Source organism: Giraffa tippelskirchi, chromosome 5, assembly GCF_054371585.1.
Source record: "Giraffa tippelskirchi isolate mGirTip1 chromosome 5, T2T-mGirTip1v1.2.pri, whole genome shotgun sequence".
In the NCBI taxonomy this organism is placed as follows: domain Eukaryota; kingdom Metazoa; phylum Chordata; class Mammalia; order Artiodactyla; family Giraffidae; genus Giraffa; species Giraffa tippelskirchi.
In genome coordinates, this window is record NC_137279.1 from 18326269 (window position 1) to 18352775 (window position 26507).

The window sequence follows — 26507 nt, forward strand, 5'->3', positions numbered from 1 at the left end:
AGAAGTTTCAACAATGACATGGTAGAGTTTCTCCTTCCTTAGCAGCAGAAATTGTCCCCTGTATGTTGTACCAAAAAACTGCTTACCTGAATAAAATGTGTTGATTTTGGCAAGTTCTTTTTCACAGGTTTGGAAAAACTTTTCTTCAAACTTGGCAAAATATCTCTTTACTGTGTCCTCATCTGTAACTGAAAGCAATGAAAATAATATTTAAATTTAATGTCCAAAGACCAACTAGGGAAACAAGAATATAAGTTACTAATACTTTTTAGTCTTTAAAATGACAATATATGCATTTCTTTGAAAAAATGAACTTGTGAACCATACTAAGGAAAGGATAATCAAAGGCTTCTTCATAGGCACACAACTTTTTAAATTGAATGAAGTTTTCTAAACCTCTACTATAATAAATTTATAGTGGTGGAGAAAATAAGTGTTCATAAGACTTCAGAAGACACTACTGCAGACAGAGGTGATCAAAGCAGATTCAAGGTACTGGGAGGTGAAGTGAATAAGATTCAGCAGAGAGCAGATTAATATTGCATTTAAAAATGTAGCAGAAAATGAAGACATGACTATGTAATGGTTTCTGGAAAAAAATGAGTTGATTGTTCTAACTACTTACTCGTTTTTACCTTAGCTGCACCAGACATAGAGAAAGAGACATAGACTGATGGTTATAAATTAGATATTCCAAATGTTCAGTTGCTGGATAGGAACATAAATGAGTTAAGTAAGTGGGTAATTGTGCAAGTGTGGTGATAAATGGCAACTGACACATTCAGGATAAGTAGTGGTATGGATTCTAGTTAACAGCAGAGCACAAATCCATCTAGCTAGTTGCTGCCTAGGTTGTCAGATCTTCCAATTTTTCAGGGAAAAGTCATAAATCTAGACATTTTAAAAACACTGTGTGGGCCAATCAATATATGTCTTTGCAGGCAGGATCCACTTTGTGCATTGTCATATAGTATATTGATTTACTCAATCTTGTAGTACAGATATATATATCTTCAGCAACTCCAAGGCTAAAAAGGGTATGTTTCTTGCCCAAGTGAGCTCTGACTAGATTCCAGATGCTAACTGTAATTTAGAACTATCTTATTTCTGGATCTCTAGGGCACTCTAAGCTTGAAATGCCCAGAGAAAGCATAGGTTCTTTTACATCCCTCAGATGCTTCAAAACTTAGGCCAATCCCAGAAATCCTTAAATAACTCACCTCTCCAGTAATAAGAGAAATAGTATTTCCTAAGTAGTATGTTAACACACACACACACACACACACACACAAATTCATAGTACCAGAGATATTTTAAAGAAAACAAAAGCTTAAAATGAAGTTTTAAAAAGCATGTTGAATCTATTCATTTAATTTGAAAACAAAAATGTAAAAACAAATAGCACTACTACTTCTCTATTCTTATGCTTTAGAACTGAACAATTTATGCAGGATTCTACTGATTTTGCAGTAAAGAAAGGATGGCTACTTTAAGTTCCTCATGTAAGCTTAGCAGTTGAGGTACAATAAAGGCTGTAACTGCCTAAGGCCAGTGAAAATTCTCACTCGTTATTTTTTCAAACCATAAAGCAGGTCAAAGCTTTTTGAAAAACTGACCTTGAGTTTTAAAAGATGCTCCATGGTAACATATGCTACTCTTTTTTTTCTTCTGGCTTCTCTAAATGGCTTTCAGGATCTTAGTTCCCATATCTGGGATTGAACTTGGGCCCCCATAGTGAAAGCACTGAGTCCTAACAACCAGACAGCCTGGAAATTCTCCAGATGCTGCTTTTATAACACATCTGGCTATAGCTTATTTAGAATAAGAGTAATATCTTACTCTACTTATCTACCCACTTTTTTAAAATTTTAATTTTATCCTCTATTGTATTATTAGGGAAAAAAACCCAACATGTCCTAATGTCAATCAGTCACAAAACTATTAATTCAATTAGTCACAAAAGACTAAATTTAGTTCAAAGAAATCTAGTGTAAATAAGTTCACATATTAGCAGGATCTATCAACAAATGTAAGATTAGCATCAAGAGGGAAAAAAGGAAGAAAGATGAAAGGGTGGGGAAAAAAATCCAGAAATGGCAAAGAATGACTCAGAGGGTACTACTGTAAAGAATCCTTTGCTCTTAGTTAAATAAATATTAATACAGTCAGTTATACTAAAGAGAGAGAGAAAAGAAGAGAGAGAGAGAGAGAATAAGCAAGAGATCTGTCATTTCTGTTACGGTTTTATCTCTACATTGCATTTGTGGATGACAGTTTCTTTCTCATCTACAACTCCCAAAATTACTAAATTAGTAGCAAATAACTCTAAGAGTACTAATAAAGGTAAAATATTCTTACTGCATAGCAACCACTATCAAGTGCTTTTTATAGCAATTTTCAGGACTATTCTTATATATATATATATATATATATATATATATATATATATATATATATATTGCCATAAATGTCATCTTACTTTCACATAAAATCTCTCAAAAACCAATTCTTTAAAACAATCAGTAACCTCAAATTTTTATGACTACTTTCAGTTTTCTTAATTTCCAGACCTTTGAGAGATTGAAGGTAAGAGTTGTATCTTTTTTATCTTTATAGATCCTATGCCCAGCATAATGTCTGGTACACAGTATGGACTCCATATATTATTTTTTAAACTGTAAATATGAAACATATTTGTTTCATAACAATTTTGAGAAAACTGTAATTCTCTATTAAAGTTTAAAAAGACTAAACTCCAGCAATTAAATATTCATGTACAAAGGAATGAAGCTGACCCCTCTCTCACATCATATACTAAAACTGTCTAAATGGATCAAATATTTAAATATAAATTTGAAAAGTATAAAACTCTTAAAGGAAAACAGGCATAAATCTTCATGATCTTAGATGGGGTAATGGTACCTAAGATAAATTTCCAAAAGCATAAATAATAAAAGAAAATACTGATAAAGTGGAATTCATCAAAATTAAAAACTTAATGTGTTTAAAAGGGCACTATCAAGAAAGTGAAAAGACAACCAGAGAATGGAAGAAAATATGTGCAAACCATATGTCAGATAAGAATCTAATACCCAGAACTCCTAGAACTCAACAACTAAAAGACAAATAGCCCTATTATACCCAATTTTAAAAATGGGCAAGGGTCTGAACAGACATTTCCCAAAAAGACAACAAGTGTTGGCAAGGGTGAAGACAAACTGAAACTCTTGTATACTGCTGGTGAGAATATGAAATGATGCAGGCACTTTGGAAAAATGTTTAAGTTCCTCAAAATATTAAATTCAGAGCTACCATATGATCTGGCAATTCCACTTCTAGGTATATACCCAAGAGAAGTAAAAAAAAAAAATTGTGCATGAATGCCCATAGCAGCATTATTCATAATAGCCAAAAAGTAGAAATAATCGAAGAGTCTATAAACTGATGTAGGATAAACAAAACATGGCATATCCATGTAATAAAATATTATTCAGCCACAAGACTCAGTAGTAGTATTATACATGCTACAACACATACAGCATGTGGTAGTAATATACATGCTACAGCACAGACCTTGAGAGTATTATGGAAAAGGAAAGAAACTAAACACTAAATATCATATATTACAAGATCACATTTTATATGATATGTCCAGAACAGGCAAATCCATAAAGACAGAAAGTAGACCAGTGGTTGGCAGGGGCTGCGGGGAGGGAGAGGGGGAGTGATGAAAATGTCTTGGAATTAGACAGTAGTGATGGCTTGGGCCTTAGAAAGCATCACTACGAACAAAGCTAGTGGAGGTGATGGAATTCCAGTTGAGCTGTTTCAAATCCTCAAAGGTGATGCTGTGAAAGTGCTGCACTCGATATGCCAGCAAATTTGGAAAACTCAGCAGTGGCCACAGGACTGGAAGAGGTCAGTCTTCGTTCCAATCCCAAAGAAAGGCAATGCCAAAGAATGCTCAAACTACCGCACAATTGCACTCATCTCACATGCTAGTAAAGTAATGCTCAAAATTCTGCAAGCCAGGCTTCAGCAGTACGTGAACCGTGAACTTCCAGATGTTCAAGCTGGTTTTAGAAAAGGCAGAGGAACCAGAGATCAAATTGCCAATATCCGCTGGATCATCGAAAAAGCAAGAGAGTTCCAGAAAAACATCTATTTCTGCTTTCTTGACTATGCCAAAGCCTTTGACTGTGTGGATCACAACAAACTGTGGAAAATTCTGAAAGAGATGGGAATACCAGACCATCTGACCTGTCTCTTGAGAAACCTGTATGCAGGTCAGGAAGCAACAGTTAGAACTGGACATGGAACAACAGACTGGTTCCAAATAGGAAATGGAGTCCGTCAAGGCTGTATATTGTCACCCTGCTTATTTAACTTATATGCAGAGTACATCATGAGAAACGCTGGGCTGGAAGAAACACAAGCTGGAATCAAGATTGCCGGGAGAAATATCAATAACCTCAGATATGCGGATGACACCACCCTTATGGCAGAAAGTGAAGAAGAACTAAAGAGCCTCTTGATGAAGGTGAAAGAGGAGTGAAAAAGTTGGCTTAAAGCTCAACGTTCAGAAAACTAAGATCATGGCATCTGGTCCCATCACTTCATGGGAAATAGATGGGGAAACAGTAGAAACAGTGTCAGACTTTATTTTTTTGGGCTCCAAAATCAGTGCTGATGGTGATTGCAGCCATGAAATTAAAAGACGCTTACTCCTTGGAAGGAAGGTTACGGCCAACCTAGATAGCATATTTAAAAGCAGAGACATTACTTTGCCAACAAAAGTCCGTCTAGTCAAGGCTATGGTTTTTCCAGTGGTCATGTATGGATGTGAGAGTTGGACGGTGAAGAAAGCTGAGTGCCGAAGAATTGATGCTTTTGAACTGTGGTGTTGGAGAAGACTCTTGAGAGTCCCTTGGACTGCAAGGAGATCCAATGAGTCCATCCTAAAAGAGATCAATCCTGGGTGTTCATTGGAAGGTCTGATGTTGAAGCTGAAACTCCAATACTTTGGGCACCTCATGTGAAGGGTTGACTCATTGGAAAAGACCCTGATGCTGGGTAGGATTGGGGGCGGGAGGAGAAGGGGACAACAGAGGATGAGATGGTTGGATGGCATCACCGACTCGATGGACATGGGTTTGGGTAGACTCCGGGGGTTGGTGATGGACAGAGAGGCCTGGCGTGCTGCAATTCATGGGGTCGCAAAGAGTTGGACACGACTGAGTGACTGAACTGAACTGAACTGAACTGATGGCTGTGTAACCTTGTGAATATATTAGAAACCACTAAATTTTATACTTTCAAAGGGTGCAATTTTACAGTATCTGATTTGTATCTTAATAAGAATATTTCAACTCCAAGTTTAACCCTATAACAGAAACACATTTAAACATTAAAACCTATTTATTTATTCACAAATAATTATTGTCCTATTAGATGACAGGCTCTGTGCTAAATGCTGGAGATAGATGAAGAACAAGATAGATGTGGTTTCTGCCCTCATAAAGTCTGCAGTCTAATGACAGAGGCAGAAAGGAAAAAAACCCACACAAATAAACAAAGAGTTACAAACTAGAAAGTATAATGAGAAAAAGAAAAAAAGAAAAAAAAAAAAAAGAAAGTATAATGAAAACAACAAACAGGGTATTGAGATAGACTGTAGAACTAGAATGGATGACTATCCTTTTTGGCAGGGTAACAGATCACCAGAAAAGACCTCTCCATAGGAGATACCTTTTTATCTGAAACCTGAACCTAAAACATAAGGAAAAGAAAGGGCAAATGATTACCAACAGAAGTAACAGTGCATTAGGAAAGAAATTCGGGTGCCTGAAGGGACCTGAAGGCAGATCACAATGGGACTGACAGTATGATGTGACAGGAGGTAAGACCAGGGAAGTAAGCAAAGGCCTTTACATGCAGGGAGATCATGTTGAGTTTGAATTTCATTCAAAGTGCAATGGAAAGTTTTGAAGGGTTTTAAGGAGGAGTCTAAAAAGTAGAAGAAAAAAGTAGAATTAGTTTAGTTTTACTAAAAAGATAATCTAAAACAGCATTTCCCAGGACATTATGCACAGAGATGACAGGAAAGGAGGAGGAGAAGAATGTCAAGGAATTCAAGTAAGTCTGGGACATACAAGTATAAGCTGATCTCTTTAATGTAGTAGTTCTCAATGAGGGATGATTTTGTCTCCTGGGGGTCATTTGGAAATGTCTAGAGGCATTTCTGTTTCTCAAAACTAAGAGGGTGTTACTGGAGTCTAGGGGATAGAGGCCAAGGATGCTGCTAAACACCTTGCAAGGCCTAGGACATCATCTTCTCTCTTTCCTCTTCCTCAACAGAGAATCCGAAATGTTACCACCACCAAGTTGAGAAACTCTGCTTCAAGGCAAAAGAAGCTTCACTATGCTAACATACATTGTTAATATTTTATAAGGAGGAGAAGTAGTATACTGAGTTTCTGAAAATTATTTATAAGAACACAATCCTTCTTGGGGGTAGAGGGAGGATAGCTGGGAAGGAGAGAGGGAAGGATAGAGGGAAGATAGGGAAGGGGGTGAAGAACATTTATTAAAATTTTCAAGAATATGATTCTGTGGAAAACTAGTTTGAGAGGCATAAACTTTAATATTAGCACCATCTCTTTGCATTTTTATTATATTCCATATGCAATAGCATCTATGGCTTCTTAGCATCTCAAAAACTACTCATAAATGAAGATGGCTGATAAATAAAAATTAACATGTGACTAGGTTCCATCAAATATAGGAAGAATATTTAGCACTACTGGTTCCACGTTTTAGGGAAAAAAAAGTGTTCTGAGATTTTTTTAAAAGTGTGATTTACAAATAAGGAATAAATAACTTAAAATTCTATTTTTTCCCAAATGCTACTTCATCAACAGATGGGTGATTATATAAAGCATATGGCAAAGAAGGATTTCAAACATTAAAATGTTACTCTAAAATCACGGGTATAGTAGAAATAGGACTAATTCAGTGTCATTCATTCGACAGGCAGTAAGTTCCTCCCATGAACTAGGCAATGAGCCAGGTGCTAGGAATACAATGATAAGCAAAATACATATAAACTCTGTCCTCAGAGATTACACGTTACCCAAGAAAGCAGACTTTAATCAAATACTCACACAAATATACAAACTGTAATATGGATCTGAAGAAAAAAGTAAAGATGAAAAAAAAAAAAATCAGTGGGCCCAATCTAGTCTGCAAGAATTGGGAGAGGGGCAGTGAGGGAGTCTCTGAAAGTGTCATCCGAGATTAAAGCTGATAGGTAAGTAAGCATCTGCTAGAGCAGCAGTACTCCAAGCAGCAGGAACAGCATATAACATGATATTGTAAAATGAAACGAGCAGCAGACATTTGAGAAACTGAAGAGGATGGTGTAACAGCAATCCAGGGAGCAAGGAGCACACTGGTGGCAGTTAAGGCTAGACAAGCAAGCAGGGGCCAGATCAGTCAGGCCCTGTAGCACAAAGGAGTAGCCTTTTCCTATGACCAATGAGGCATCCTTGAAGGATTTTAAGCAGAGGAATAATTGTGATCAGTTATGTTTTGTAAATAAGGAGATGTGGGGAGACTAATCAGATTTAGTATCAGTTCAGTTCAGTTGCTCAGTCGTGTCCAACTCTTTGTGAATCCATGGGCTGCAAAGCTTCTCTGTCCATCACCAGCTCCCGGAGCTTGTTCAAACTCATGCCCCTTGAGTCAGTGATGCCATCCAACCATCTCATCCTCTGTCATCCCCTTCTCCTCTTGCTCTCAATCTTTCCCAGCATCAGGGTCTTTATCAGTGAGTCGCTTTTCGCATCAGGTGGTCAAAATAGGAGCTTCATTCAGTTTCAGCCCTTCCAATGCATATTCAAGGTTGATTTCCTTTAAGACTAACTGGTTGATCTCCTTGCAGTCCAAGGGACTCTCAAGAGGTCTCCAACACCACATTTCGAAAGCATCAATTCTTCAGTGCTCAGCCTTCTTTATGGTCTAATTCTCACATCTGTACATGACTACTGGAAAAACCATAGCTTTGATTATACAGACTTTTATCAGCAAAGTGGTGTCTCTGCTTTTTAATATGCTCTCTAGGTTTGTCATAGCTTTTCTTCCACTTCAGTTCAGTTCAGTTGCTCAGTCGTGGCCAACTCTTTGTGATCCCATGGATTGCAGCACCCCAGGCTTCCATGTCCATCACCAACTCCCCAAGCTTGCTCGGACTCACGTCCATCGAGTCGGTGGTGCCATCCAACCATCTCATCCTCTGACATTCCCTTCTCCTCCTGCCTTCAATCCTTCCCAGCATCAGGGTCTTTTCCAATGAGTCAGTTCTTGGCATCAGGTGACCGAAGTATTGGAGTTTCAGCTTCAGCATCAGTCCTTCCAAGCAATATTCAGGACTGATTTCCTTTAGGATTGACTGGTTTGATCTTCCGACAGTCCAAGGGACGCTCAAGAGTCTTCTCCAACATCAAAAAGCATCAATTATTTGGCGCTCAGCTTTCTTTATAGTCCAATTCTCATATTCATACATGACTACTAGAAAAACCATAGCTTTGACTAGATGGACCTTTGTCAGCAAAGTAATGTCTCTGCTTTTTAATATGCTGTCTAGGTCTGTCATAGTTTTTCTTCCAAGGAGCAAGCCTCTTTTAATTTCATGGCTACAGCCATGAAATCACTGCAGTCACTATCTGCAGTGATTTTGGAGCCCAAGAAAATAAAGTCCGTCACTGTTTCCATTGTTCCCCCATCTATTTGCCATGAAGTGATGGGACCAGATGCCATGATCTTAGTTTTCTGAATGTTGAGTTTTAAACCAACTTTTTCACTCTTCTCTTTCATCAAGAGGCTCTTTAGTTCTTCTTCACTTTCTGCCATAAGGGTGGTGTCATCTGCATATCTGAGATTATTGATATTTCTTCCAGCAATCTTGATTCGAGCTTGTGCTTCATCTAGCCCAGCATTTCGCATGATGTACTCTGTATATAAATTAAACAATCAGGGTGACAATATACAGCCTTGACAAACTCCTTTCCCAATTTTGGACCAGCTTGTTGTTCCATGTCCAGTTCTAACTGTTGCTTCTTGACTTGCATACAGATTTCTCATTAGATACTAAGGTCTCCTGAGATAGGTATTCCCATCTCTTTAAGAATTTTCCACAGTTTGTTGTGATCCACACAGCCAAAGGCTTTAGTGTACTCAATGAAGCAGAAGTAGATGTTTTTCTGGGATTCCTTTGCTTTCTCTATGACCCAAGATGTTGGCAATTTGATCTTTGGTTCCTCTAGTGACATATAATTGAGATGAAATTATCTCATTGGCACTAGCTTTGACATAATTGGAATTATTTATCACCCCAATGAATGCTTATCTAATGTATGCTAGTCAAAAACCACCAACAGATGAAATTATTGTTGTTGCTCAGTCTCCCAGTCATGTCTGACTCATGGACTGCAAGTCCATGCTGACCCCATGGACTGCAGCACTCCATGCCTCCCTGTCCCTCACCACCTCCTGGAGTTTGCCCATGTTCACTGCATCATTGATACCATCCAGCCATCTCATCCTCTGACACCCTCTTGTTCTGCCCTTGATCTTTCCTAGCATCAGGGACCTTTCCAATGAGTTTGGTCATCAGATGACCAAAATAAATGAAATAGCAATAAATAATTCCAAAGAGGGCATAATTCAATAGCAAAACAAATTGTGTATACCAGTGTTTTCAAGTATTTTTTGCTTTCATAACCTCTAAAAAAATTTTGAAAAACTATCTTGAATAAAATTATGACAAAACATTTTGAGCACATTTAAATAGTTATAAGTAATGAAATTTCTGATGCATCATAATTATTTGCATTTTAAATTAATATGACATTGGTTTAAATGTAACTAATGGAATTTAAATGCCATAGCAATATGATAACCATCATCCATTCATTATCAAATACATAAATAAGCTCTTAACATTTGGAAATCTTATATCATTTCATTTTTTTCTTGAACTTGTATTTCCATTCTACTTACATTACAAAATTTATTCTAATATAGTTTTGGATCTGGAAGTCATTTATGATTATCATATTGTACTTCCTAGACATTAAATGTAGATAAATGAAAATTTAAATACAACTTTCCAAACCATAGAACTCAAATATTAGAATTTCTTCTGGATTGAGCTATCATTACTATTGTTAGAACATACTACATCATACTACATCAGTATAACAAATATGTAATAAGCTTTGATAAACATCAGATATAAAAAGTAAAATGTTATTATTGGTAATTTGAAAATAAATCTCATCTTTAAATGGATGATACTTTTTCTCCCAATTAGTTCATATATCCATTGATAAATGTTATTTTATTCCTAGAAAGATAAATAAGTAGACTGAAATCAAAGTATGCTGTAGCAACATCAATTCTTTGGACTCCTTCCAAATGTTTTCCTGCATACAGATCTGTTGCTGGGGTTTCCCAGGTGGTGCTAGTGGTAAAGAATCTGCCTGTCAATGCAGGAGATGGAGGAGAGGCGGGATCCCTGGGTGGGGAAGATCCCCTGGAGTAGGGAATGACAACCCACTTCAGTATTCTTCCTTAGAAAATTCCTTGGACAGAGGAGCCTGGCAGGCTACATACAGTCCATGGGGCTGCAAAGATCTGCATACAACTGAGTGAGCACACACACACAGTTTTAATAATGTACAGGGTGACAAAAAAGTCATTCTTCAATTTCACTGAAAACAATTTGACTTCAGAAAGATTTGTTTCCCTGTTACTCACTCACTTTCTCAACATCAACATCAAATATTTGAGTATTTCAGAGTATTCCTTTGTTTGGGAGCCAGAGAGTCAATTCAGATTTAATAAGAAACAAGCCTTTCTTTTATAAAATCAGAGAAAGGCCATCTGAAAGGGGACTCTTGGACAACTGCCTGGCAATTACTGAGGCAAATCAATTTCAGGAATTAGTATATATGGAAGACTTGGAGATGGATTCCCCTAAATGACAGTAACAAAATTTTTTCAGCACTGTTTCTTCATTTAACCAACATGACAAAACACTAATTTATATACAGATGATATTTTTAAGTGAATTATCTATTCTTTACTGAAGGACTTCCATTTGCTAATTCTGTTAGCCTAATTATTTCACATTAACTAGAAAGTATATGCTATTATTTAAAGCTACTTTGTTAATCAAATCTATGTAGTTTAAAGCTACCTTGAGATAAATTATTAGTAATCATAGGTTTTTCACTTTTATAAAGCAACAGGTTATATACATTAAGATAGGATTTACTATAAACAAACCAAAATAAATCCCATACAAGTACTAACCAGGCCCAATCCCACTTAGCTTCAGAGATCAGGCATGTTCAGGGTGGCACGGCCATAGACAAATACAAAATATCTGATGATTACTTAAGAGGTATTAGTTTAACTGAATTTTCAGGGTTTTTTTGCAAAGATGAAAACAAGAATGAACCATAAGAATTATAACCACTCTGGTTACTTATTCCAAGAATAAAGCTTTCAAAGAACGACAGTCATTTCTCTCTGAAGCAGCAGGCAGGTAGCCAAAGATAAAATGCTTTCATAAGTCATAACATCAATATTCCAGTCAGATATGAAAAGTTAGGAAACAGCTTTCCAACAAAAAAGGTATCGAAAAATCAAGCATGTTGTACTCTTTGTTACTTCTTTAAGATCCATAAATTACATCTTTGTTGAAAAACTTCCCCAATATTTCCAAATTTTATTCTGACTTCATAGCAACATGTCAACTAAAAAAAAAAAAATTAAGTTCTCAGCTCCAATTGCTTCAAAGCCAGAACTTTATACACTTCCCTCCTCCTCTATATTCTAAGACTGTTCAGTATTCTTCAAATTAGAACAGAAAAATAGCCACTGATAAAGAGACTCTCCCAATGACTGATAGACAATTTTAAAAATGCATCCCTGAATCACACTGAGAAAGACGAGATAACAAAGGAAAAACATATAAAGCAATAAGGAAACAAATTGGCTACTAAATCAGTTTTTTAAAAAATCTTAGTGATTTTATGTTTAAATAGAAGATTTGGTACTAGAAAGTGGTCAAGTTTCTATTTCCTTGAGGAAAAATGAACATATTCAATTCAATTAAAAAATCTTAACTAATTTCTAATCTAAAAATCAGTTTGGGCTCTTAATTTCATATAGACAAATGAACAACTAGAGCACACTTTATAGCTGCATCTCTCTTAAAACATGGATTGAGTGTTCTAGTTCAAGATGGCAACACAGACAACTCTTGAATTCATCTCTTCCCTCAAACACTGAATCTAGCACTACTCAGAAAGTACTCCAGAAACTAGGTGAGTGACTCTTACACATCAGGTGAAGGAGAAAGCAATCTGAAAGTAATCCAGAAACTAGGTGAGTGACTCTTACATATCAGGTGAAGGAGAAAATGCCTACATCATCCATTTGAAATCACTAGGAAAGGATGAGACACATTCTGGCCATAAACCCCACCCCTGGCAAAGCACCAGACAATCGGGAGGGAACTCCCAGCTTCACCAAGAGGGGAAAAAGGACTGGACCCCACATCTAAGGGAGAAATAGAAAGCAATACAATAGTGGTAGGGTTCTTCAATAACTCACTCCAAACAATGCACAGATCATCCAGATAGAACATCAATAAGGAAACACTGTATCTGAACAAGTTAAACCAGACTTACAGAACATACCATCCAACAGCAGCAGAATACAGGCATACCTCATTTTAGCTTTACTGCACTTACTGATAATTCATTTTTACAAATTGAAAGTTTGTGGCAACTCTGAATCAAGCAAGTCTATTTGCTCCACTTTCCCAACATCTGTTCACTGCATGTCTCTGTGTTACATCTTGGTAATTCTCACAATATTCCAAACTTTCTCATTATTATTATACTTTTTTATGATGATCTGGGATGTCTGATGTTACTATTGTAATTGTTTTGGGGCACCACGAACCACACCCGTATAAGACGACAAATTTTACCATAAACCTTGAATGTGTTCTGACTGATCAACCAACTGGCCATTCACCAGTCTCTTTGCTTCTCCAGATTCCCTGCGACACAATAACGTTAATATTAGGCCAATTAATAACTCTACAATGGACTTTAAGCGTTCAGGTGAAAGAGTCACACATTTCATTTGAAACCAAAAGCTAGAAATATTTAAGCTTAGTGAAGAAGGCATGTCAAAGCCAAGACAGGCCAAAAGTTAGGCCTCCTATGCTAGTTTGCCAAATTGTAAATGTGAAGGAAAAGTTCTTAAAGGAAATGAAAAGTGTTACTTCAGTTAACACATAAATGATAAGAAAGTAAAACAGCCTTACTGCTGATACAGAGAAAGTTTAGCAGTCTGAATAGAAGATTAAACCAGCCACAGCCTTTCCTTAAGCCAAAGCCTACTCCAGAAAAGGCCCTAAATCTCCTCAGTTCTATGAAGGCTGAGGGGTGAGGGGACTGCAGAAGTTTGAAGCTAGCGGAGGGTGGTTCATGACGTTTAAGGAAAGAAGTCATCTCTATAATATTAAAGTACAAGGTAAAGCTGCAAGTGCTGATGTAGAAGTTGCAGCAAGTTACCCAGGAGATCCAACTAAGATACTGAATGAAAGTAGCTACACTAAACAACAGATTTTCCATGTAGATAAAACAACCTTCTATTGGAAAAGGATGTTATCCAAGACTTTCACAGCTAGAGAGAAATCAATGCTTGGCTTAAAAGCTTAAGAATGGGGGGACTCTTTCATTAGGGGCAAATGCAGCAGGGTATCTGAAGTTGAAGCAATGACTATTAATTATTTCAAATATCCTAGAGCCCCTAAGAATTATGCTCAAACTACTCTGCCTCTGCTCTGTAAGTGGAACAACAAATCCTGCATGACAGGACATCTGTTTACAACATAGTTTACTAACTATTTTAAGCCCACTGTTGAGACCTACCGCTTAGTAAAAACTATTTCTCTCAAAATGTTACTGCTGACAATGCACCTAGGCACCCAAGAGTTCTGATGGAGATGTGCAATGAGATCAGTGCTGTTTTCATGTCTGCTAATACAACATTCATTCTGCAGCCCACAGACCAAGAGAAATTTCAGCTTTCAGGTCTTATTATTTAAGAAATATATTTTGTAAGGCTATAGTTGTTACAGATAGTGATTCATTTGATGGATATAGGCAACGTAAATAGGAAATCTTCTGGAAAGGAGACACTATTCTTGATGCCATTAAGAACATTAAGATTAATAGAAAGAGGTTAAAATATCAACATTAACATGAGTTTGGAAGAAGCTGATTCCAACGCTGATAACTTGAAGGGATCAAGACTTCAGTGGAGGATGTAACTAAAAGCTTTGAAGGAAAGAGCAAGAGAATTAGAATGAAAAGTGAAGCCTAAGTAAATCTAAAAAAGTGGGAATATATGTATACATATAGCTGATTCACTTCATTGTACAGTAGAAACTAACAGAACACTGTAAAGCAACTATATTCTAATAAATTTTAAAAAAAAGGGGGAAGAAAAAAAAGACTTAAGGCTGTGCCAGTAAGGAAGAGGGTAACTTGGGGATCTGCATATAACTCATAGGTCACTGTAAGAGTTAGGTAAAATAGTACATTCCCTCCCCCGCTCCAAAAAAAGTAGAGTCTAAAAGATGTGACTGAATTGCTGCAATCTCATGATAAAACTTAAACAAATTAGAAGTTGCTTTTTAATGGATGAGCAAAGAAAACAGTTTGTTGAGATAGAGTCGAGTCCTGGTGAAGATGTTGTGAAGATTGGTGAAGTGACAACAAAGGATTTAGAATATTACTTAGTTGATAAAACAGTGGGATGATTTGAGAAGACTGACTCAAAGTCTGAAAGAAGTTCTGAGGGTAAAACAGCAATGCATGTTACAGAAAAATCATTTGAGAAAGGAAGAGTCAACAGAGGAGGAAAACTTCATTGTCGTCTTACTTTAAGATATTGCCACAACCACAACTTTTAGCAACCACCACCCCAATCAGTCAGCAGCTTTCAACATCCAGGCAAGATCCTCCACCAGCAAAGATTACAACTTATTGAAGGCACAGATGATGATTAGCATGTATTTAGCAATAAAGCATTTTTAAAATTGAGATATGCACATTTTTTAGACATAATGCTAGTACATACTTAATAGACTACAGTATAGTATAAACATAATTTTTATGTGAACTAGGAGACCAAAAAATTTTGACACGTTTTGTTGCAATATTCACTTTATTGTGGTGGTCTGGAAGCAAACCTACAATATCTCTGAGGTATGTGTATACATATTCTTCCCAAGTATACATGGAATATTTTCTGGGATAGATCAAATGGTAGGCAGTAAAATAAATCTTAATAAATTTAACAAGGTTGAAATCATACTAAGCATCTTTTCTAATTACTATGAAACTAATTCTAGTATGAAATTATAACCTTTAAGTCTCAACCTCTATAGCTATTCTGAACTATTTTCAGTTCCCTGAATCAATCATACTTTTCTTACCTTTGGACCTCAACACAACTTCTGCCTGAACATTTTCTTCCTAAGCACCCCAAAACTCTCTTCCCCCAGCCTCACCTTTCATATTCACATTATTTCCCATCTTCCCTGACACCCTATTCAAAAACCCCTCTCGAAATATTACTGCTCAGAATAACCCTGAACGTATTTAACACATTTAATTATTGACTGTAATTGACAGATGAGTGGATAAAGAAGATATATAATGAAATATCACTCAGCCATAAAAAGGAATAAAACTTGGTCATCTGTAGAGACGTGGATGGACCCAGAGTATGTCATACAGAGTGAAGTAAGTCAGAAAAACAAATATCATATATTAACACATGTATGTGGAATCTAGGAAAATGGTATAGATGAACCTATTTACAGGGCAGGAATAGAGATACAGACATAGGGAACAGACACGTGGACGAGGGGCAGGGGGATGGTGACGGTGGGATTAGTCGGGTGATTGGGATTGATGTATGTGCACTGCCATGTGTAAAACAGATAGCTAGTGGGAACCTTACTGTATAGCACAGGGAACTCAGCTTGGTGCTCTGTAGTAATCTAGATGGATGGAATGGGGGTGGAAGGAAGATCCAAGAGGAAGGGGCTATATGTATACATATAGCTGATTCATGTCATTGTACAGCAGAAGGTAACACAACATTATAAAGCAACTAGACCCTAATAAAAACAATAATAATTCTAGCAAGGAACACAAAACTACTGGGTTGGCCAAAAAGTTCATTAGGGTTTTATTGTAAGATGTTATGGAAAAACCCAAATGAACTTTTTGGTAAACCCAATATAAGCAATTTTTCTATTTGTTTTGAGACTGGATGACAAATATTACATCGAAATTCCTATGGAATAGAAGAAAATATTGACTGTGAATAGTCTATATCTTTTGGGACAAGGAGTATCAGGTAATTTCAGGCACAGAATAGGAGAAAGGGTATTAGGGAACTAAGTCTTAGGGGGCCAGAAAAGGGAAAAAGCTACAGTGAACCTTACGTGTTAGAGTAGAATCAGAGATACTAGTGTGAATTCATGGTTGTTAATATATACATAAATAGACAAAACAATATAGATATGTATATACGCAACGGTTAACACACACACACACACACACTCTCTCTCTCTCTCTCTCTCACACACTCGCACATACATTCTTCCTGCTCCATCTGATCTCAGAGTATAGGAAAATGATTCTCTGATGTTTGCTCCTTTGCAAAACAGGAGGACATGCTTTGTGTATACAGTGTTGCTGCACTCTATAACCTCCATGTTTAACTCTGAACATGCATTAGTACTTCACTGACTCATAAGAAAATGGGACCTTGTGCTGGACATTTGGAAAACATCAAATTAAGGAAAACTGGTATTAAAACATAAATAATTGATATAATATTTCTAAGAACCAACAGGGTGGGAATTCTCCTTTAGAAAAAGGACAAACAATATTCAAAATGAGTTCCCAAGTCATAAAAATAAAGACACAAAGAAAAATCAAAGACACTCCTAAAACTGGCATTCTTAACCAGAAGTTCACAGATAAACTATAAAGAATTTCTTCTAAAACTAGGAGTAAAATGTTAGTAATCCCTGGAGACATCTATATTTTTCTCAAAATATGTAAAGTGATTTATTTACCTTAAAGAAAGTTAAGATGTACTACTTCAGAATGCTAAAATCTCTGAAGTAAAGAGAGAATACAGTACCAATTCTTCCCTGTTCCAGGATGTATGGAACAAATTAGTTAAGTAGACTGCAGCTTACTGAACTCACGGAAGAGTACTCAGTGAAAAGCACTGCTTTTTTCTGAACTTACTGAAAGCTTTAGTCACAGAATTTTTATTCACATAGAGGGAAATAAAGTTCTTTTATTGGGCAAGATTCTGAGAATCATGAAAAATAACATCTTAGAGACTGAAGGACCCTAGGAAAATCTCTGATTACTAAAGGAAGGAATCTGAAATCTCTAATAGGCTGGAATATATTCAGTGGAATAAGAAGTCTTTAATTCTTACAGCTAACTTTATGTGCTCTTCAGACTTACATTTAATATTTTCTATTTAATTCTATTAAAGGCAATGTGCATAAATCCTACAGAGATTCCTGATTATAACTTTATTCTACAATATCCTTTTCATCTTTTGTCCTCAGAGTCACAAAGAATTGCATAAATATAATCTTAGTCATGTTTCCAATCTAAACTCAGATGGCATTCCCCAAAAGAAGGTTATAACAGAATTACAGGGTTTGAGAGTTTCATAAAGAAACATCAATTCTGACGAGTTATTTTTGGCACATAGAGTCCAGATTTAGATCTATGAATCTTCTATGAATGAAGCAGAGGATCTTGTTAAAGGCTTTAGGAAATAAAAGTAGCCAATAAATTTGCAGATTACTCATTTCTTCATTTCTTCATTTTTTCACCCCAAACTAAAAGGCACAAGATATAAACATGTTAATTTGGGGATACAAAATAAAAGCTTATTGATGATTTTTATTTACATTTTTCCTTCTGAAATCACTTCCTCTCCAGAAAAAAAATATGTTCTTAGTTTAAAGCCACTAGCACTGTAAATCTATTTACCAGAACTTATTTTCAAATTACAACTTCATCAAAAGATTTTTTTAACTGCTAGAAATCTTTATAACAATTCACTTCTGAGTGTAATTTCTTTTCAAAAAAAAAGTTCTTTGAAAGCATATTCCATTCCCTTTAAGTTTACATCCCAAACGTGGGTCAGAAGCACAAGTTTATCTCCTAATTAGAATTACATCTGACAACTAAACGCACCCAACAAACATCTAGTGCCTGTTTATTACACACCAGGTTCAGTGGTCCTTTCCTTAATACACTGTATATATCAAAAAAGTAATATGATAGACCAAAACTATCTCATTCTTGCTAATTTTAATTCCAATCCTTCCCATTAGCACCAACCTGTACAGAAAATATCTGCTATGAACCTTACAGCATTTTTCTGTAAATTCAAATAATTTTTTGCCTTACTGATCTTATAGCTTAGAGTATCCCTATAGTACAAACAAATGCAATCTTCTCAAGAAATAAATAACAAAAACTGCAACCTACTGAATTGGGAGGCAGAAAGGTATGACAAAAAAGAACAGTGAACTAGGAGACAGAAAATCTAAGTTCCACTCTCAATTTCATTACTGTTCTACAACCACAGTAAGTTAAGCTCTGTCTCTCCTAGGGGTCTCTTATCTGTTTTTCTTTTTTCTTCTAACTCTCTTTTAAATCTGAAGAGTTTATTACCTCCTTGAAGATTATAAACTAACACTATAAAGAAAACGAGAATGATGAAATAGTAAAACCTACAATACTATCAATACATTAAAAATGGGAATAAGTTTGAAAGAAGTATCAGATGGGACTTGATCTGAATATCTGAGTGTAGGAAGGATTTAGAAGTCACTGAGAATAGAAGAGATATAGAAAAATAAGAGAAACAGTGGGCGAAAGGACCTGAAACAGAATACTGTAAAAAGCACAGTATATGTAAAGAAATTAAACTGGTTGGAACTGATGCAAATGTAAAGGTAATTTAGCACTTGATGGATTATACTGTGGGCTCTCCTGGTGGCTCAGACGGTAAAGAATCCGCCTGCAATGCAGGAGAACTGCATTTGATTCCTGGGTCAGGAAGATTCCCTGGAAAAGGGAAAGGCAACCCACTCTAGTATTCTTGCCCGGAGGATTCCATGGACAGAGGAGCCTGGTGGGCTACAGTATATGGGGTTGCAAAGAGTCGGACACAACAGATGGCTGTGAAAACTGGCTCTGGACTGCCTAGGTTCAAATCCTAGCTCTGTCACTTACTAGCTGAATGCTTACATGAGGTCTAATCATTTCCACTCTTCCTAGACAGTAGTAATACAGGAGTAGTAGAAGAGAAAGTACTACTCCAATGCAACGGATCTATGTATCTATTATCCTGCATATGCTGTGGCTTCCAGACATTCACACATAATCTCTCACCAGACTGCATGTTCCTTGGCTAGTTAAAACCTAGCCATTCTTGAAGACGTTCTTTGCAAACTTTCTGATAACACTGAAATAATTTTATTTAGAGTTCAAAATACCTGAGACATTACCAGATATGAAACTTATTTCAGAGATGAAGATGTTAAAAACCTGAAAGGAACAAGAATGCGCCCAATGTCATGTTGATGCCATCTGATTCTCCTTACAACTTAATACTAAGCACTCAGTCACTCAGAAAGAAATATTTACGCTAAACATCCCTCTTTGGAACTTACAATAGTCATAGCCTAGATCAGTGGTCTCCAAAGAGGGGTGATTCAAATTGTGCAAGGTAATCACTTGGGAGAGGGCAAGAACATTAAAATATTTATTTATAGAATTTATTTAAAAAATTAAGCTTTACTAAAATGTAATGCTAAAAAAAATGCATAGAAACACATTTATTTTTTACCACATACTACTAAAAAACAACCAAAAAATACTGTTGAAGGCTTGAAGAAATAAAAAGAATAAACTATACAACACTGGCTATTTGATAGGATAAAAAAACAGATTTTTTAATATGTGTCAGCTTATGAAATTGCCATATTTTATCTTAGTTTGAAATAAAAGAACATTTTTTTGTGATATATTTTAAAAAGATGTACTGGAAAAGATACATTCTTATCAGCAAATAACTTATTTAATAAAACCAATGTTTTGTGAGAAAAAAATTATATGTACATGAAGGAGGGCCTTTGGAATTAAAAAGAACTATAGGATTAAGCTGAGCAAAAGAGGAAGAACAGAATTTGTGAAAGTATTTCATTGCATCACTCATGAGCAAACTATTGTAATAAAGAAACTGAAGCCAGCAGTGCCCAAACTGCTACACAAACTCATCAAGGTCATTAATTATTTTAATTAAAAAAAAATCTTTAAAATGTAGTAAGAAAAAATGTAATGAAATTCTTATAGTAGTTTGCAGTAAGCTATCAGTTCAGTTCAGTTCAGTCGCTCAGTCGTGTTCGACTCTTTGCGACCCCATGAATTGCAGCACGCCAGGCCTCTCTGTCCATCACCAACTCTCGGAGTCTACCCAAACCCATGTCCAGCGAGTCGGTGATGCCATCCAACCATCTCATCCTCTGTCATCCCTGTCTCCTCCCGCCCCCAATCCTACCCAGCATCAGGGTCTTTTCCAATGAGTCAACCCTTCGCATGAGGTGCCCAAAGTATTGGAGTTTCAGCTTCAACATCAGACCTTCCAATGAACACCCAGGATTGATCTCTTTTAGGATGGACTGATGGGATCTCCTTGCAGTCCAAGGGACTCTCAAGAGTCTTTTCCAACACCACAGTTCAAAAGCATCAATTCTGCGGCGCTCAGCTTTCTTCACCATCCAACCCTCACATCCATACATGACCACTGGAAAAACCATAGCCTTGACTAGATGGACTTTTGTTGGCAAAGTAATGTCTCTGCTTTTAAATATGCTATCTAGGTTGGCCATAACCTTCCTTCCAAGGAGTAAGCGTCTTTTAATTTCATGGCTGCAGTCACCATCAGCAGTGATTCTGGAGCCCAAAAAAATAAAGTCTGACACTGTTTCCACTGTTTCTCCATCTATTTCCCATGGAGTGATGGGTCCAGATGCCATGATCTTAGTTTTCTGAACGTTGAGCTTTAAGCCAACTTTTTCACTCTCCTCTTTCACCTTCATCAAGACGCTCTTTAGTTCTTCTTCACTCTCTGCCATAAGGGTGGTGTCATCCGCATATCTGAGGTTATTGATATTTCTCCCGGCAATCTTGATTCCAGCTTGTGTTTCTTCCAGCCCAGCGTTTCTCATGATGTACTCTGCATATAAGTTAAATAAGCAGGGTGACAATATACAGCCTTGACGGACTCCTTTTCCTATTTGGAACCAGTCTGTTGTTCCATGTCCAGTTCTAATTGTTGCTTCCTGACCTGCATACAGGTTTCTCAAGAGACAGTTCAGATGGTCTGGTTTTCCCATCTCTTTCAGAATTTTCCACAGCTTATTGTGATCCACACAGTCAAAGGCTTTGGCATAGTCAAGAAAGCAGAAATAGATGTTTTTCTGGAACTCTCTTGCTTTTTCGATGATCCAGCAGATATTGGCAATTTGATCTCTGGTTCCTCTGCCTTTTCTAAAACCAGCTTGAACATCTGGAAGTTCACAGTTAACGTACTGCTGAAGCCTGGCTTGCAGAATTTTGAGCATTACTTTACTAGCATGTGAGATGAGTGCAATTGTGCGGTAGTTTGAGCATTCTTTGGCATTGCCTTTCTTTGGGATTGGAACGAAGACTGACCTCTTCCAGTCCTGTGGCCACTGCTGAGTTTTCCAAATTTGCTGGCATATCGAGTGCAGCACTTTCACAGCATCACCTTTGAGGATTTGAAATAGTAATAGTAAAAATCTTTTGTTGAACACAAAAGTGTGCTGTTCATCTCATGTCAAAGTAATTTAAAAAGCTGTTAAGCCTAAAATCAGAAAACAAATGTTTTGTATTTGTTGAACTTTTCTGGAGTAAGTAGCTTTCAGTAGTGTGCTATGTAGCAGATATTAAAATTAAAAAAAACAAATAAAAAACATTCAATTTGTCCTTTCAAAGAAAAGGTAACATTTCAACAATAAGTAAGAATGCATATGCTTTTCAAAAGTGATCTGCCCCAAGGGAGACAGCTTTTTGAAAAGGGTATTTAGAAATGGGACTTTTAAATTGCTGTTGCTAAAAAATACACACAAATGCCTGTACACTAAAAAATTTGGAAACAATTAAAAAAAGAATCTCCCAAATGAGGAATACAAATCAGCTGTGATTCATCTGGAAAAACTAAAGATGAAACTAATCCTATAGGTTTGTAAGAGTAACTAGAGGATACCAAAGAAGGTAAAAATTTAATAGGCAAACAAATTTTTGGAATTAGTGAGTAAAATTTAAAAATAAATAATTTGAATTAGTTTGTAACTACAAACTTCTTTCATCTGTATCTACTCTTCTTTGTAAGAGAAGATGATGGCCAGGAAAGCAAAGTATCAAAACAAATACAATTTACAAAAAGAACTTTCAATATCTATATTAAAAACTAATATTTCAAAAGAAATTAAGAAATCAATTCCATTTAGAAAAGTATACAAAAGAATAAAAAGTTTAAGAATAAATTTGACATAAGTGTAAAAGTTTTACTCTGAAAATTATAAAACACTGTTGAAAGAAATTAAAGATGATATAAAAAAATGGGAAGATATCCCATGTTCATGGATCAAAAGACTTAACTGTCAGTATAGAAATACTTTCCAAATTGATCCACAGATTCAACACAATTTTTAACAAAACTCTATTGGTTTCTTTGCCAAAATAGACAAGGTGATTCTAAAATTCTTATGGAAATACAATGAACCCAGCATAGCCAAATCAATCTTAAAAAATAAGACCAAGGTTGGCAAACTCATACTTCCTGATTACAAAACTTTATAACCAATAAGAAATTTGTATTCAAAATAAATAAAGAACTCTAATAACTCAATAATAAAAAGAGAACCAATTTAAAAAATAGGCAAAGGATCTGAACAGACATTACCCTGAAAAAAAATATACAACTGCTAATAAGCACATGAAAAATTGTTGAGTATCATTAGCCAGTTGGGAAATGCAAATCAAAACCACAATCATATGGGAATTTACTGGCAGTGCAGCACTTAGGACTCTGTGCTTTGACAGCTGAGGGCATGGGTTCAATTCTTCGTCAGGGAACTAAGATCCTCCCAGCCATATGCAGCAATACAAAAACAAACAAGCAAACAAACAAAAAGCTAAAACCCACAAAGACATACTATCTCACATCCCTAGGATGGTGATAACCCAAAATTGGGAAAACTACAAGTGGCAAGGACAAGAAAAACTGGAACCCTTATAGACTGCTGATGGAAATATAAAATGGTACAGCTGCTTATACACAGAGTTACTTTATGACCTAGAAATTCCACATCTAAGTATATACGCAAGAGAACTGAAAACTTAAAGGCATAAAAAATTTTGTATGCAAATATTCATAGCAGCATTATTTATAATGGTCAAAAGGTAGAAGCAACCCCAACATCCATCAACTGATGGACTAACAGCTGGATAAAATGTGGCCTTATCCATAAGACAGAATATTGTTTGCCAATTAAAAGAAATGAAATACTGATACAAGCTACAACATGGATTATCTAGGAAAACATTTTGCTAAGTGAAAGAAGCTAGTCACAAAAGACCACATAATGTTTGACTGCATTTATATTGAACGTTCAGAATAGGCAAATCCAAAGACAGAAAGCAGATTAGTGTTACCTAGGACTGAGGGAGATGAAAAGGAGGGAAGAGTGACTGCTAATGGTACAGGGATTTGGGGGAGTGATGAAAAGGTTTCAAAAGCGACTATGGTGCTGGCTGTACACCTCTGTGAATATACTAAAACTCACTAAACTATACACTTTAAGTGGGTGAATTCCAAGATCTGTGAATTAAGTCTCAAGTGAAAAATTAAGCATATTCCATCACACTGCTCTGACTTCTTAAAACATGGTTTTTTGCTGATAAAGGAAATTCATATATCAGGACCCACAAAATGGAGGCTGCCCCAGTGACCCAGCCCACATCACAAATCTAAACCTAAGTCAGCCTATAACTATATAACTCGATCCTGCCTGCCCAAAATCCTTTAGAAAGAGAGTACCACTGTTTGTGAGGCACCATACTTCCCAATCCATGAACTGTCTAACCCTGAATAAAGGATATCAAACTCGTTTACTAAATTGCATTATTTTTGGCATCTGACAGCACTGTTAATGAATATAGATTATTTTAAGGTATATTACTAATTTCACTCCTTCACGAACAGGGAATCTGTAATTCCCCTTTTGTCTAGAATTTGCTGATTTAATTTTTAAATTTAGGGGAACAGAAAAAATACATTTATGAAAAAAAAAAACTTTTTATTTGGAAACAATCTCAAACTGACAGAAAAGTTGTAGGTACAGTATCATACAGTGGTATAATAACAACATATGTATACAAGTAGTCTTTGATCCTGATTCCTAGCAAGAGGTCATATAACTCTGTAATTTCATGAGTGACAGGAATGTCTTTTGTTGTTCATAACGAGTTTATGCTAATGAGGTGCCTTTTGCTAGTCCCTTCATCCCCTGCAGATTGCTTCAAGATGAAGGTTGATCACCAGAAAGACCAAGACTATGATTAGATGTTAGGTCTTTAAGCCTCACTCCCTGACCTCCAGTGAGGGGAGAAGGGCTAGAGATTAAGTTCAAGTGACCGAAGATTTAATCAATTATATGTGTGTGTTAGTCGCTTAGTCATGTCTGACTCTTTTCAGCCCCCTGGACTTTATCCCACCAGGCTCCTCTGTCCATGGGGATTCTCCAGGCAAGAATAATGGAGTGGGTTGCTATTCCCTTCTCCAGGGGATCTTCCTGACCCAGGGATTAAACCCAGGTCTCCTGCAATTGCAGGCAGATTCTTAACTGTCTGAGCCACCCCATGAACAGCTGGATTCAGAGAGCTTCCAAGTTGCTTAATATATCAATGTGCCTGCCTACAGAGGGCATGCGAACTCTGAGATAATCACCCCAACCCTCAATACCTTGCCCTGTGCATCTCCTTCCATTTATCTGTTGCATAAGTAGAGCACTTTCCTGAGTTCTGTGAGTCATTCTAGCAAATTACCAAACATGAGGCAGGGGTGGGTCATGTAGCCCCCAGTATTGTAGTTGACCAAGCAGAAGTATGGGCGCTCGGGACCCCACTTGAAGCTGGTGTGTGGACTGCCCTGTAGGATGACCCTTAAACTTGTGGGATCTGACACTAAATCCCAGGTAGATAATGTTAGAACTGAACTGAATTGCCAGATACCCAGTTGGAGTCTGAGAACTGGGTGTTGGTGTGGAAAAAGGACACATAAAAAAAAAAACCCATACATATAGAAAAATGATTCGTTTCCCTGAACCACCTGAGAGTAAGTTTTAAAATGCCGACACCACCCTCAAAAAATTTAGAATATATTTCTACAAACCATACCATTTCCTGCATAACCATAAAATAAACAACAAAATCAGAAATTTAATTTTGATATGATAGGGACAGAATGAAGGGACAAAATAGGTGACTAAACAGTTAATCTCACCAGGGGACTGTAAGTAAAAATATACAGGAGACCCCTGGTAAGTTAATGATTACTCAAGAAAGCAGCCTTGCCTAGCAGCAAAACCATGCAACAGAAGCACAGAACATGCTCCAAAACAGTAAAACAATGGTGGCAAGAGATCCATATCCTGCCCAGTGAGCTCAGTAAGTTAAGGATCCCTAGGACATGCTCTCTGCACATACAAAAAACAATAATCTGTAGACCTAGCTTGACCAGCAGAGACAATAAAACTCCCCTGCTTAACCTGGAGGAGGAGCTAATGATGAAAATATGATGTCTATTCTAGAAAGACAAAGGAGGTCTTCTCCCTCTCCCCACTTTTCCTTTGATTATAAAACTGTAGCCCAGTAAGTTCTCAGGGTACGGCATTTCTTGCCCACCTTCTTGTAAGCCTCACAAGCATCCTATTCTTATAAATCACTTCTTATCTACCACTTTGCCCTTGCTGAATTCTTCCCTGCAGTGAGATATAAAGGACTATGGTACTGGAGCTCTTTGGAGCACCCCTGAAATGACACCAATCAGTTTCAGATGGCAACTGCAGCAGGACTGTGGTAAGATCAGGTCTGGGGTAGGGTCCTAGCAAGGCCGTCGGGTGCCACAGGCTTGCAGTTCTGGGGAGGATGCTCCATCAATGACAGCCCATTTCAGGTGGGCTGATCAACTCTGAACGCTTTGGG

At 36.7% G+C, this 26507-nt stretch overlaps 1 protein-coding gene across 7 annotated transcripts in view; it reads right to left on the bottom strand.

The window, feature by feature from the left end:
• Positions 1-26507, bottom strand: part of XPR1 (xenotropic and polytropic retrovirus receptor 1) — a 201520-nt gene that overhangs the window by 85019 nt on the left and 89994 nt on the right. For all 7 annotated transcript variants that reach the window (XR_014052377.1, XM_081485833.1, XM_081485831.1 and 4 more), the window contains one exon: positions 87-188. Coding sequence is in view for 6 of the 7 variants with exons in the window: in XM_081485833.1 (XP_081341959.1) it covers positions 87-188 (102 nt within the window). In the remaining variant the exon portion in view is untranslated. The remainder of the gene's footprint in view (positions 1-86; positions 189-26507) is intronic.